This window comes from Pediculus humanus, genomic scaffold (assembly GCF_000006295.1).
Source record: "Pediculus humanus corporis 1103172107455 genomic scaffold, whole genome shotgun sequence".
Lineage (NCBI taxonomy): Eukaryota > Metazoa > Arthropoda > Insecta > Psocodea > Pediculidae > Pediculus > Pediculus humanus.
This window is the reverse complement of record NW_002987075.1, coordinates 72,384-86,526: the sequence shown is the minus strand read 5'-3', so window position 1 is coordinate 86,526 and position 14,143 is coordinate 72,384. Positions and strand designations below refer to the sequence as shown.

Below are 14,143 nucleotides of genomic sequence, written 5' to 3'. Positions count from 1 at the left end.
ATAATTTATAATTTATTAATAATAATAAATATTTTGCAATTACAAAAATTTAATTAATTAACTTACTTGTTTTAAATTCTCATCCGTCCCATTAAAAAATTTCCATTTTGCATCATTTTTTGCCTTGCAAAAATCTTCTAAATCATATTCCAAAAATTGTAATTTAACTTTTATCTCACTATCTTTTACTTTTGATGTTTTACTCGGTATAACAACAATATATATAAATAATAATAATATTTTTATTGTTTTTGTCATGGTTTTTTTCCAAGTTGATAATAATTAAATGAGATTTAAAAAATTATTATTATTATTACCATTTACATTAAAATAAAACACACACAAAATTTATTTTTAATCAATTTAAATAAATTTTTATAGTTGTTCATTTTTTAATTTTGATATAAAAATTATAAATAAAAAAAATGTTGATAATTTGAGTTTATATATATGATTTTTGTTTGTTTGCTACAAACACACACAAACAGAAAATGTTATAACAATAAATTTTTTGCATAAACTTTGTTACATGGATGGCATTTACCATCAAACAAATTTAAATTTAAATTTATTGTCAAGTTTTTAATATACAAAACCTTTTTTTTAATTAATTATGTATTAATTAAACTATAAAACGTTAATAATTTCACCATAAAACAAAAAAACAAACAAACATTTTCATAATTTACCTGTTGATATACCTGTAAATTTAGTTATTGAAATTTTTAAATAATTGTCTTTTTTTTTTACAAATTCACCTGATTATTATTATTATTATTATTAAAGTTTTTTATTAATTTATTTATTAAATTAAATACTTATTTATAAAAAGTTTAATAAAAATAAAATAAAATGAATGAAAGATAAATAATTTGTCCATCCATAAAAGGATTCATGCAATTTTTTTTTTTACAATTTAAAAAAAAACCGTTACAAATATTTAAAATAATTATAGTTTTTCGTAAAAACAAAAAAAAATATATAAAATTGATTTGTTTTTTTTTTCTCAATAAATTAAACAAACATAAAATTTTCCACCTATTAAAATCACTTGAAATCTTGTTTTTTTTTTTATAAAAATTATTTAAAATTATTTAAAATAAAAAAAAAAGAAAAAACAAATTTATTAATACCCTCGAGTTACAATTAGAAATTTTTTTTTAAAAAAAATTTAATTTTACATCCATTTACGATTTAATAAAGAATTATTTGTTGTTTTTTTCATTTTTCGACAGTTATTTTTCGCCATTTATATTTCAAGTGCAGATAAAAAATAATAATAATAATAATAATAAATTAACCGGATTAAAATCGCAAACGATTATCATCAAATTATAAATTTCCCGTTTTTATACTAAATAATAATAATAATAATCAGATCACTTTTATAATTTTACACTAAATGTGGTTTAAAAATTTTTCTTTTTACCTGTTACAACAACGATTCTTCTTGTAAGAGACAATCATTAAAAAAGAAAAAAAAAAAAAAAAAAGAAAAAATCCTTGAACTTGTTACGTAGCCTATGAAGAAAGTTAAAATGCTTGCCAGCATTGAAACTGATGGTTTCCGGGTACGTTTAAAGTACGAAATACATTCTGGCGCTGTTAAAAAAAAAATGATTTCCGGTACTACTACGCAAATAAATTCAGGAGCTTATTAATAAAATGATGAATGTTAATGGCGCGTCTAATTTTTTTTCTATATAAATTATTATAAGTGGAAAAAATTTTAAATGTTAATAATAAATCACCTTTTCAACTTTCACTTTTAAAATTAATGTTCGAATATATAAATTAGAATTTTATAGTTACGATCGGAAACTAAAATAATAATAAAAAAAAAACTTAATTCAAGTATGAAATTGTTTTTTTTTTTTTTTTTTAATAATTTTCGCCATGTTGGATTTTTAAATATTTAACGTTAAAAGGTTTAAGAATAAAAAACGTTTTAAGTTTTCCAATTAATTAACATTTGTTTTTAGTGAAAAATATAATTCGTATATATATTTAAACTTACCATAAATGATTAGAATGTTTTTTTTTTTATTAAACTTTAACGCTAAGTCATTTTTTATATTGATATTATAAAATATTAATCGTGTTAAAAACAATAGTGCATCCCTTTTTTTTTTACTTTTTACCGTTACTAATGTATTTTGCCTTAATCCATAAATAATTTTGTTTTTCTTACTAGGTCTACAATAAACTCAAGTCAAAGCAATAAATAAAAAAAAACTGACCAAAAAAAAATTTCCAAGTCATTTACTGATGTGTTAAAAAAAAAAATAAATAAAACTATTCATTACGTATTGTTATGAGTTATATTTACAGGAAAGAAAAAAAAAGAAAAAAAGTTTTTTTTGTTAATTGCTTAATATTGACCCTGTGGCAACTAACCGTGAGCTAATTAAGCCAAGGATTATGGTATACAACTGTTGTTATATTTATTATCATTTATAACAATGCAATCTTTTCAGTTGGCTTCTAAACGGTGTTCAGTAAAATATATATATTTTTAAATCTCATATACATTTCCCCATTTGTTATACGGAATAAGCACATTTGTATAAAAAAAAAAAATTTTTTTTAAATTAAAAGTAATTTTACAGAGGATTTAATGAGTCATCACAAAGCAATGACTTATGTTTACAATATTTTCTTTTTTAAAAAATATAACGTTTAAAAGTCCAACTTGACTTAAAGATATTTTATTTATGTTTACATTTCAAAGGTCTTTTTTTTGTGTCTATTTTGTCAGATATCAAAGGTTATCACAAATTAACCTTCTAATAAAAAAGGTAATTTTACAGGTTTTTATTTAAAAAAAAAAAAAAAAAAAAAAGTTATTTGCATCATATTAAAAATTTCCCTTTTTCTTAATAAAAAATAAATAATAGTCATCATTTTTATTTTAGATTCACCTACATTTTTTTTTTATAATGGCGGAATTGAGGGAAATGAAAATTTTAAGTAAAAATAAATAGAAAAGAACTATCGTTTATCGAGATTAAATTATTAATTATTACAGTCAATAATTAATTTTATTGAAGAACTAATGCTTCGTAATTGGAAAATGATAATTCTTCACCACCGTATGGTACGTAACAGGTATTATGACTCGGATGTATTTTTCCAGGTGTGTGTGTACCATCGTGAAAAACTCTTCCTATGTATAATTTTTCATTATCTGACGTACATCCTCCAGCCACTGCATTATACGGTATCATACCATCTCTACATTCTTGCCAAATCACAGTACAACTTCCACGACACAATATCTAAAAAAATAAGAGTGTTTAAGATGTCTAAGGTCAAAGGCTTATGACTTTCAGATGAAAAAATAATTTTTTTTTTTTATCTAACCTCATAATCGTCTTTTCTAACTTCTTCTCCGTTATAGGCAATATAGGCACAACCATGATTTGGTATTATTTTTGCTGGATGTAATTCACCTTCGTGTATAGCACGACCTATATATATATCACCACCATCCTTATCTAAACCTGATTTAACTGCTTGTGGTGGTATGTCACCCGTGCTAACACACCAATAATATCCTGTAAAAATAATAATAATATTCTATTAAATCATTTCACGTTATTTAAATTATACAGCATTAACAATTTTTAATTGTTTTTTTTTTTTTTTTAACGACAGCCATTTAAATCAACCACACGTTAAGGTTTAAAAGCTTATTGGGAAATTGATTTTGACACTTTTTAAAAATTTTCCCTTGACGTATATATTAATAAAGAAAAACAACAACAACAAAAAAATTTACATGGAAAAAAAGTTGAAAATTTAAACGTCAAATATTTGTTTTATTTTTTTTTTATGGTTCAAAAAATCAAATAAATTTCATTAAAGTCTTTCATGCGTAGATCAACGATCAGAATATATTTAGTCATAATTGTTTATAATTTCAATTTTTTTTTTTAATTCTCAATCCGTTATAAATGTATTTGATAAGTTTAATAAATTCAATGAGAAAAGCAATTTAAAAAAAAAAAAAAAACTTTTTCTTTTACCCTTAACGGAAGGGTTTACACTTGAATTTGAATTTTCATCTGATGAATTTTCTTCTTCAGATACATAAGGTACCGGCATACTAATACATTCTCCCTCACTTTCAATCAAATCCTGCGTGTTAGTGATATTCCATCCGTAATAACCTGATTGAAAAATTATCAATAAGTGATTTTTTTTTTTTAATATCATTTAATTTAATAACGAATTAATTTAAGACGAACGTTTGAAATGTATCCTTTTTTTTTTTTTTTAATTATGATTGTTTTAACTAAAACACGTGACAATGAATCATTTTTACGGATATTGACTTGCGCAAATATTACGTAAGTGTTAGAATCTTTATTTAATCATATTTAAATTATCGTTTCGCGAATAATGGCAACATATTACTAAAAAGAAAAAAAGAAAATTTATTCTGTTAAAACAAATAATAACTTGAAAGAAAAAACTGGTTAAAATAAATAAATATCAAATCGAATGAATTTTTAATTCACTCTTAAAATATATTATATTAATAACATAATTACAAAAAAATGATTTATTATTATTATTATTATTTGTAATAAATAATAATCACGAATTTGTTCTACTTTTATTTCATTTTGTTTTTTTATAAAGAAATAAATAATTAGAAAGGAAATCAATGAACAAGCTAGTAGTTAAATTTTTTTCATTTTGATCAAACCGGTATCTTTTATTTGAATTTAAAAAAAAAAAAAAAAAAAACTGGTGGCTTTGTCAAAGTACTTATTAAGAAAAAAAAAGAAAGAGAAGAAGAAAACTTTCTAGAATATTACTACATAAGAGAAATCTTTCTTAAAGAAAATTTATACGTTTTTTTTCTTTCTCCTTTCGTTAAATAATGGTAGTCATTTTATAAACACGAAAAAAAAAAAAAAGTTTTTCAAAAAAAATACTGACATTGTTTTTTATAATCTTACCTGCCATTATTTATATAAAATCACGATTGAACTAAATTTTTTTATTTTAATTTTTTCAAGTACTAAAATTTGCAATTACAAGATATCTTCACAGATAAAATTATAATTCAGGTGTGATTCAAAAAGTGATAATTGAATAATTCATTCTGCTTACACGACGATTTGACTGTGACGTCATTACAAAAACCGTTTTGTTGATCAAAAAACAGATAAAGAAAAAAATTTTTTTTTAAAATCTTTTTTAAAAATCTTTTTCTTTTTTTGTAAATTTTAACTCTTTCTTTATTAAAAAAAAATTATTTAAATTAATTTTATGATTTTTAATAAGATGTATTGTTATTTTTAAAAAAAAAAAAACAATATTTGAAAGTTTTTTATTTGAATGAGGTATTATTTAGTCAAAGTCAAAAAAAAAAAAAAAATTAAACGTTAATTGTTCTTCTTGCGGCGGCATTAAATTCAAAAGGATTACAAAAATTATTAATAAAATGTTTAAGCCGGCTTTTGAATTTGTTCAACAATAAAAAAAAAAAAAACAGATAAGATAAGAATTTTTAAGTATCTTATAACTAAATTTAATTATTTATTACTCCACATATCGAATTACTAACAAGTTGTCGGTTTTTCTTTTTTTTTTTTTTAAATAATACAATATGTATAATTTTATTTAAGATAACTTTTTTCTATTTAGTAAACAAATTTTATATTTTATTTAAAATAATCTTGTGTAACTGAATATTAACAATCTAAAGTAAAACTTTTAGAGATAAAAATGAATGTATAAAAAATTTTAACATTAATTTCTTTCTTTTTAATTACTTCAAGTACTAATTTTTCATTTGAATATAGAAATTACAACTAAAAAAATTAGTTTTTTGATGTTTTATTATGTTAATTTTTTAATAATATATCAGAAAATAAAATTTATTAATGTATTAACTCAATAAAAATGTATTTTAAACATTTTATGATGAAATTATAGAATAATTTAAATTACCAGACCAAATCATTGATGTAATTATTATTATTGTGTTCACAAATTGGTAAAAATTTAATAAAAGGAAAAGATGATGATGATAATAATAATGTATAAATCAGTATATTATAATATCAAAATATAATTTTATTGAAATGATTTCCTAATGAAAGCAGAAGATGCACTCAAATGAAATGAATATCAGTTTAGTTTTTAAATAAATAATTTTTTCCCTTGAGGTTTTTTTTTTAACAGAGAGGAAAATTGTTTTTTTTTTTTCTTGTAAAATAAAACCAGTAAGAAAAATAAAACTTGGTGAATAATTTTTTTAAAAAAAAAAGTTGTCATCATTTTAATTTTATCTTAAAAATTATTTAAGTGTCAAATAAATTGTATACAAAGAGAAGAAAAAAATGGCCGTCGGTTACTTTGAAAAATTAACCGGTTTTTTTTTTTATTTTTTTTTAACCGTAAACGTTTTTTTTTTGGTAGAAACTGCAATAATTATAATAATCATAATTTTTATTACTTAATTCATTTTTTAAATTATATTGTTTAAATAATATGGCGATTTTTAAAACATACCTGGATTCACTATCAATTATCTAGTATTAGGGTAGTAAGGAACAGTAAAATACCGGTTTTTTTATTATTTTTTATTACAAATATTATTATCATTATTAATTTTGGTTTTTTTTTTAGAAAGTTTTTTATTGTGATTTTAAGCGGTTATCTTTTTTTAAATTTTACAATGGGAATGAAAAAAAAAGAAAAAAGAATCCATCAACCGTTGAAAATAATTTACCATCATAAATACTTCCATTGTTTTTTCTTATATGGCGCGAAAGTCAAACGGTAAGAATATTTCCTTTTTTTTTTTTTTTTTGAAACGATATAATCAATCTAGGGGAAAACGTATTTTGACGTTAGTGAAATAATTTTGCCGCCATTTATAATAATATTGTTCGATGTTGAAAATTTTTTTTTCGCGCGCGTAGGTTTCGTCGGCCATTTAACGTTTATCAAACATATGCTAAAATTGCATTTTTTTTTTTTTTTTTGTTTTATTTCCTTCCTTTCACTTCATTTAATTTGTGTATTGATTTGCTTGTGCGCAAGTTTTAGTACGGAGTCGTCGCCACCGCCGTCGCCACCGCCGCCGCCACCGCCGCCGAGGGTGAAAGAATTTTTACCTTTCACTATATTCACCTTTTAATCGATGTTTAGCTTTTGTAATGGTTAATCAATTAAAATTTCAAAATCCGTATCCAAATTTTATCCAGTTTGACGCATAACACTGAATCAGTTAAAATAGATTTTTCTAAAAAAAGATTAAAATATTTTTTGCTTTCCTTTTGTTTTTTTTTTTTTAAATTTATTTATAAGGAGATTGTTATTTTATAAAAATAATAATAATAATAATAATGATAATGATAATAGTGTTTTTTTGATATTGAGTGGTTTTCGGTGTAGGTGTGACCGGTTACAAAAAAAAAAAAAAAAAGTGCTTCTTATTTGGTTTATTTTTGTGTTACTATGTGAAGTTTAATGTTTTGTTGGATTTTTATCCATGGAAATAAATTTGTGGTAAATATTAATTAAATTAATTAATTATTTATTAATTATTTATTTAATCTTAATTAACACTACTGACACTTTCAAATCTATTAATCTCTTATTATATTTTATGTTTTTTTATCATTAAACTATACAGAGAAGTCTTAATGATATATTTAATAACATTTATGTATTTTTAAAAAAAAAAACCTTATTAATTAATATAATTTATTTTATTAATTAATGTATTTAGTATTTTATAAACGATAGAAAAATCTTAAAACCGTTAATATTCGATTAAATTCGAATCAAAATATTTAAAATAATGTTATAATATAATAAAATTTTCCGAATGAGTTCTTTTTTTTTTTTTTTTTTTTAATTCATTTCCATTTTTTTTATTAAAATAATCGATTTCATGATAATAATAATAATACATTTTTAAAAATATAATTGTAGTAAGATTTAGTTTTAAAAAGAATTAATTATAAAAATAAAATTAATTATTTTATTTATTTATTCTTCCACGCATTCACGCTTTTCCACCATATTGACATTTCAATGTAAATTTTTTTTTTTTTTTGTAAAATTTTGATTTTACAATTATCATGTTATCGATGAATTTTCTTTTCATTTAACAGCAAATATTTTTATCTAAATTCAAAATTTTATGTTTATTTGTCTTTTTTTTATTATTTTCAGAATAATTGGAATAAAATGGATAATGGAGGAATAAAATAAAATAAAATGGCTAAAACCAGTAAGTCAGTTTTTATCAGTTCATTTAAAAAAAAAAATTTAATTTTTTTTTTTATAAATAAAATTTTTCTTCGTTTAAGTCTAGATCGATGAAAATTTAAAATAAAAAAAAATTGTTGTTGTTGTTGTTGTTTTTTTTAATTTAAATTTAATCTTTAAAAAAATAAATTATTTTAAAGATGGATTTAGAAAAGGGCAATGAACGATGAACAAATAATATAACAAACTGTGCGTTTTTTTTTTTAAATGATCAATTGCATTTAATATATATATATATAAAGATGAGTTTTTTTTTTTTTTTTAATAAAACCAGATAATTTGAAATAAATTTTTGAGGAAAAAAAATTAATTAAAAATTGTGTAAAAATTGCCATCCAAGCGCAAAATAAAAAAAAAGAATTTTCTTAACTGACGTTAAATAATTTACGAGTTTTTATTATGCATTAAGTTCCGGCACTAATACAATTTTATTTTAGGAATTTTAAAAAAGAAATTTTTTGAGAGGAAAACTTGGCCGGTTATTTTTTTGTAAATTTACTTTATGTTAAAAATAGTTTATTTATATATTTTGAAATAATAATTAATTTTTTTCGGTGTTGCATCAAATGAAAAGAATGTTTCTTTTTCAAATTATTGCGTGCATTAAATTGTTTTAGTGAATTATAAGATTGCAAGTGATGATGGTGGCATTAATAACAATAATAATAATTTTCCTCTCATCTGGAGTGATATCAGGGAAAAGACAAAAAAAAGATGTTTTTGCAAATGTTTATAAAATATTTTATGCCACCTCTCACTGAGATGTAGTTAATTAAAAACAAAATAAAATAAATTTGACTTTAAAAATAACAGTTTTTATTTGTGTCACTCTGCCAAAAATACTTTTTTTTGCTTAAAATTTTTGTGTTAAATGCGTGACATTAATTAAACCTGTATACACTGTTATTCGGTGTGATGTACTATATAAATAATTAAATTTTGTTAAATAGGGTCAGATAAAATAGTTTTTAACTAGGTTTATAATATTTTCTTTTCTTTTAAATTTTACATAATCGAAATTATTAAAATTTGAAAATGAGTGAGTGGTAAAGAAAATTGTTTTGGTTAAAAAATTATTAATTTCAACCAATCAGGTTAAACTTAGTTAGGTCTCAAAATCAAATATGGCGGATTGTATTAAGTTGTTTTCTACGATTATTTTTCTTGCGATTTGAAATGTGATTGTGAGTTTGCAAAAGGATATGATGTCTTTATTAGTTTGTAAGTAATCGTTTTATATATTTTGAGTGTAATTAAAAAACTGTCACATTAAAATATCCGTTTTGTTATAACGTATGGGCTTTTTTAACTTGGCCATTCACTCGACTTTTTAATTAGATCACTTTTTAATTATTATTATTATTATTATTGCTGCGAAAACTGACATTTTAAATATTTGATATTATCATATTATTATTAAAATTGACATTTATTTTACCGAGTATCAGATAACTCAAGTATTTAATTATTCATTAATTTTTAACTTTCTGGTAAAATATGTAGCAGTTGTCAATTATATTGCAAATTAGAGCAATTAATTATCTGCTATGTCTCAAGGTTATTGTTCTTTTCAAACACCCTTTTATTGTCGTTTTAATATGGCTTATTGCTGAGTCAGTTGTACTGTTTTTCTTAATAATTATTTTTATTAAAATGTGTGTATTGTATTATTACCTTTTTAAACAATCAAAAAATAACTTTTGAAGCTATGTGAAATTTAAAAAAATTTACTGCGATACGCATAATTTGGTTTGATAAAGAATTAAAACGGTGAAAACTAATTTGTAATTATATAATTCAATAACTTCCTTATATTATTATTATTATTATGTGTTAAACTACGAGAAAACTTTTAATTTATAGGGTTAAATTTAATTAAAAATATGGAATGCGAAGATGATAGCAATAATGATATTATAAAAGGCATCATGGCAAATATAAAAGGAAATCTTATTTCTCCAGTTGCCGATTGCAACTCCAACAACCTTAGAATGCCCAAGGAAAATTTATTATTGTGCAGTACTGATAGCGTTCAAGACTGTTCCGATTTTTTGCAAGACAATTCAGATTATCAGTGGTTTTTAGATTATGGGTAATTATTATTTTTCAATTAACACGTCCATGAGAATTTTTTTTAAACTACTTTTTTAAAACAATCGATTATTTTTTAAACATTGGAAAAACAAAAAAAAAATATTATGATAAATATGCAGTTCTGATAAAAGGACATAATTTTATAAAATAAAACTTATTAACTGCATTTAAATAAATATTATTTTAAACATGTAAAAAAAAAAATTTTATAGGTATAAAGAAAACAATTATTCACATCACCAAAGTATACTTCAGGTAACTAAATCACAAGATTTAGTTTATTATGAGGATATATCGAGAAATTTCGATGCCAATTTGGCTGAAGTCGATATGGATGAATTCAATAGCGAAGACATTCATTCAGTATTGTCTTCATTACCAAATATTCAAGTGAGTTATATGTGTTAATTATTTGGTTATCAGAAACATTTGGTTTACTTATTGATAAAGCAGTCAAATAAATATTAATTAAAATCTATTACAATTTAAAAAAATTATTAAATGAAGATTTTTTTTTTTTTTTTTTTTTGGGGCCTCAAATTTGGCATTTATAGACAGAAAAAGAAATTTTTTTTCCTTTTTTAAAAAATTTAAATTTTAGAAATGTTAGTAATTATGTAATAAAAACAATTTGATTATCATTGTAATTATTATATTATTGATTATTAAAATTGTGTAGTAATTGTTTAAGTTACATGTAATAAGTAAACATGAAATAAAAGTCAATTACAGTTTGTCTTTGCTCTCGATATGAATTAGTTGGCCATTTGCCATAAAGTATAATTGGTAAGACAAAAAAAAAAAAAAAATTTTTTTTTTTTAAACATAGATGACCCAACATCTGACAAGTTAAATGCAGGAAAGTTTTTCATTTTATACTTAATTTGATTTGCCCCTTTCATTATTTCATTGAACACAGATCTCACAGAGGATGTGTTCAAAGCACACTTCAAATGACTTCTAATTTTTTTTTTTTTTTGTCATATGTGTAAAAAGTTATGCTGGAAAAAAAATTAGTGAAAATAGTTTTTTTTTTTTTTAAACTGATGAAACATTATTAAAATTTTTGTTTATGTATTAGCCAATTATTTCTAATAGAATTTCTAGAATAGTTTTCAAGGTGATTTTATATGTGTGTAAAAATAAAACTTTGGTTATTTTTTTTTTTTCAAGGGAGTCGAGGAAAGGGAAATGTTTGCTAGCGTTTCTGAATCAATGATGGTGAAATTTGGTTTTGATGAATCTATAAGTGTTCATACGAGTTCACAAGTGAGTGTGTATTTGATCACATTAATTTCGAACGGAATTTATATAATTCGGAATATTATTTTTTTAATGTTTTTATTTAAAGGAAGAGACAAACAACACTTCCGTTTGTAAATCTCAACCATTGTTTTCGCCCATGCACGATAATTTTATTCCAAATTCAAATTTAAGTGTCGATAGTTTAGATTTATCAGAAAATGATATGAATTTAATGGTGACTTGTCAAGCAAATAAAAACAACTATACAATCGCCTTCGAAGGATCAACTGTTATGGGAACGGAAGATTCGGAAAGTAGAATTTCTGGTATTATTATTATTATTATTATTATTATTAAGTCCCGTTACAAAATGATTTCTTGTAATAAAAAAAAAAAAAAAAAATTTCTAATGACAATAATGCTCTATATTAGATTCTATATCCGAAGAAAATGAATGTCCTTCGAAGGATGAAGGATATAATGAAGGTTTTGCTCAACAAAATAATAATTCGATGGCACGCTCAGATTCGCCTTACACAACCTGGTCAAAAATCAAGAAAAATTCAAATGAAAATTTACAATTGAAGAGACACCCGAGCGGTAATAATAATAATAATAATAATAATACTACGGACGACATTTCAAATTCCTGTGGCCAAACGAATAATTCGAAAACAACCAAGAGCATGAGTTTACCTAATTTATATCACAAAAATCAAAAGTTTGTAATTATTTTTTATTCTCTGCATTTATGCGTTTTAAAAAGATGATTGTAAAAAAAAAAAAAAAAAAAAATTTCAATTGTAAAATTACAGATTATTTTCTGGACTGACCATGTCTGCCAAGTTAGACAGTTCGAGTTCGTTAAAGAGTCAGCAAAAATTTATTAAACTTTTTGATATTCAAAACAGTTGCAATTCTAAAAGTGTAGATCATTCTGCTTTTAGGTAATTTGACCTAAAAACATATTTGATTAAACTAAGAAAAAATGAAAATCACTTTCACTATTTGATTTCATTATTATCATTTTTAGTGCTTCTGGTAAAGCTCCGCATAATTTTAGTTTACTAAAACTGTTTATCAAACAAAAAAGTGGAAGCCACGAAGGAATGTCTAATTATACCACCGATGATTCTTCCACCAATTCAGAAACTTACGAGCAGAGAGATTATGATAAAGTCATGGCAAATAATTTAAAAATGAACGAAATGAATAAAATTAAAAATTACCAAAGGTATATATGAGAAATTATTTATTTATTATTATTATTAACTTAATATTCATAACGTCATTCATTTGTTTTAAAATGTTATGTTTCAGCCCTGTGAATATCATAAAAGGAAATATTTTTCGTAAAAAAGATAAAGATTATAATTACGAATCAACCGATTCGATCACGGATCGCAAAATAATATCCGAAAATGACGTTCGCGAAACTACCAAGTACCCTAAATCAAATTCAAACGATCGTCAAATTATCAAGGACGATTATGAAATTGGAAGCGATCATAAATATTGCTCGGATGAATCTACTCAAGAAAATGGATCCAATACGGAAAGTGCTGAAAATCTCTTGTGCAATTGCACCAAACAATCGTCAAAAAATGATGTAAAAAAATTAGTAACGGAAAAAAGTATTCAAACTTCGAGTGATGTTCTCAAATCGCGTACAAAAGTACCCGTTTACATCCTTTATCCAAATTATTCCCTACCCAATTTAGAATTTTTGAAAAAGGAACACTACGTTCAAAATTTGGATTTTTCAAAAATTTTCATAAGGCCTCAACAATATCAAACTCCTTCATCCAAAGTTTCCAGTCCGAAAAACACTCCGCGACGACCTTTTTCGGTTAACGACATTGAAACGTTGAAAAGAACCGGTTTCAAACACGTTAAAGATTGGGAAAGTTTAACGTTTCTCCTTCCAAAGGAATACAAACAGTTTTTGCAAGAAATTCCCGAAATCGTATCACACATTAAAGAAGTGAAAAATATCAACGAGGAATTGGTACCACTGTTTTGTTTAAGTCCACCCCCGAATCGAAAAATCAAAAAGCGACCCACGAGTTGTGAAATTAATTTTTTCAATAACGACCATCGTAATTCAAATTTTTCATCCACTGCGACTCAACCGTCGTCCGGATATAGAGGGTCTTCGACAATGTTGTACAGCAATAATTCCAGTTGTGCCGGATCTCCGAGAAATCCTTCGTGTGGCTACAAGTACGATTGCAGTTCGGAATCTGGGAGTTTGAGAAAAAGTTCTAACGGTAGTAAACATTATTCAAAAACTTCAAGCGAATCATCATCGACTCGTCCACCGTTGCCCAAAGGCATTCTTAGAAATAATTCTCTTGATAATCATCAGTACACGTGTAAAACGCAGAAAGAAAATGCCAACAAACGATACAGTATGACTGAATTGACGGATCAAAATGTAAATGCCGAAGAAAAAAGTGTCAGAAGGAGATCGTCTAGCAATTTACCTTCTCATCAGCGTCTT

General features: G+C 23.4%; 2 protein-coding genes across 2 annotated transcripts in view; one reads left to right on the top strand and one right to left on the bottom strand.

The window, feature by feature from the left end:
- Positions 1-3,041: 3,041 nt before the first annotated feature.
- Positions 3,042-4,977, bottom strand: Phum_PHUM103700 (uncharacterized protein; the record flags this gene model as incomplete). Its single annotated transcript, XM_002423965.1, has 4 exons — positions 3,042-3,278; positions 3,364-3,557; positions 4,029-4,172; positions 4,971-4,977. The coding sequence occupies 4 exons, from the start codon at positions 4,975-4,977 to the stop codon at positions 3,042-3,044; spliced, it is 582 nt and encodes a 193-aa protein (XP_002424010.1).
- A 5,207-nt stretch (positions 4,978-10,184) lies between these two features.
- Phum_PHUM103590 (uncharacterized protein) overlaps positions 10,185-14,143 on the top strand; it is a gene marked incomplete at both ends in the record, with an annotated part of 7,098 nt that continues 3,139 nt past the window's right edge. The window contains 8 exons of the mRNA XM_002423964.1: positions 10,185-10,393; positions 10,608-10,785; positions 11,569-11,664; positions 11,747-11,954; positions 12,073-12,361; positions 12,456-12,587; positions 12,674-12,874; positions 12,961-14,098. Of these exons, the coding sequence (XP_002424009.1) occupies positions 10,185-10,393; positions 10,608-10,785; positions 11,569-11,664; positions 11,747-11,954; positions 12,073-12,361; positions 12,456-12,587; positions 12,674-12,874; positions 12,961-14,098 (2,451 nt within the window). The remainder of the gene's footprint in view (positions 10,394-10,607; positions 10,786-11,568; positions 11,665-11,746; positions 11,955-12,072; positions 12,362-12,455; positions 12,588-12,673; positions 12,875-12,960; positions 14,099-14,143) is intronic.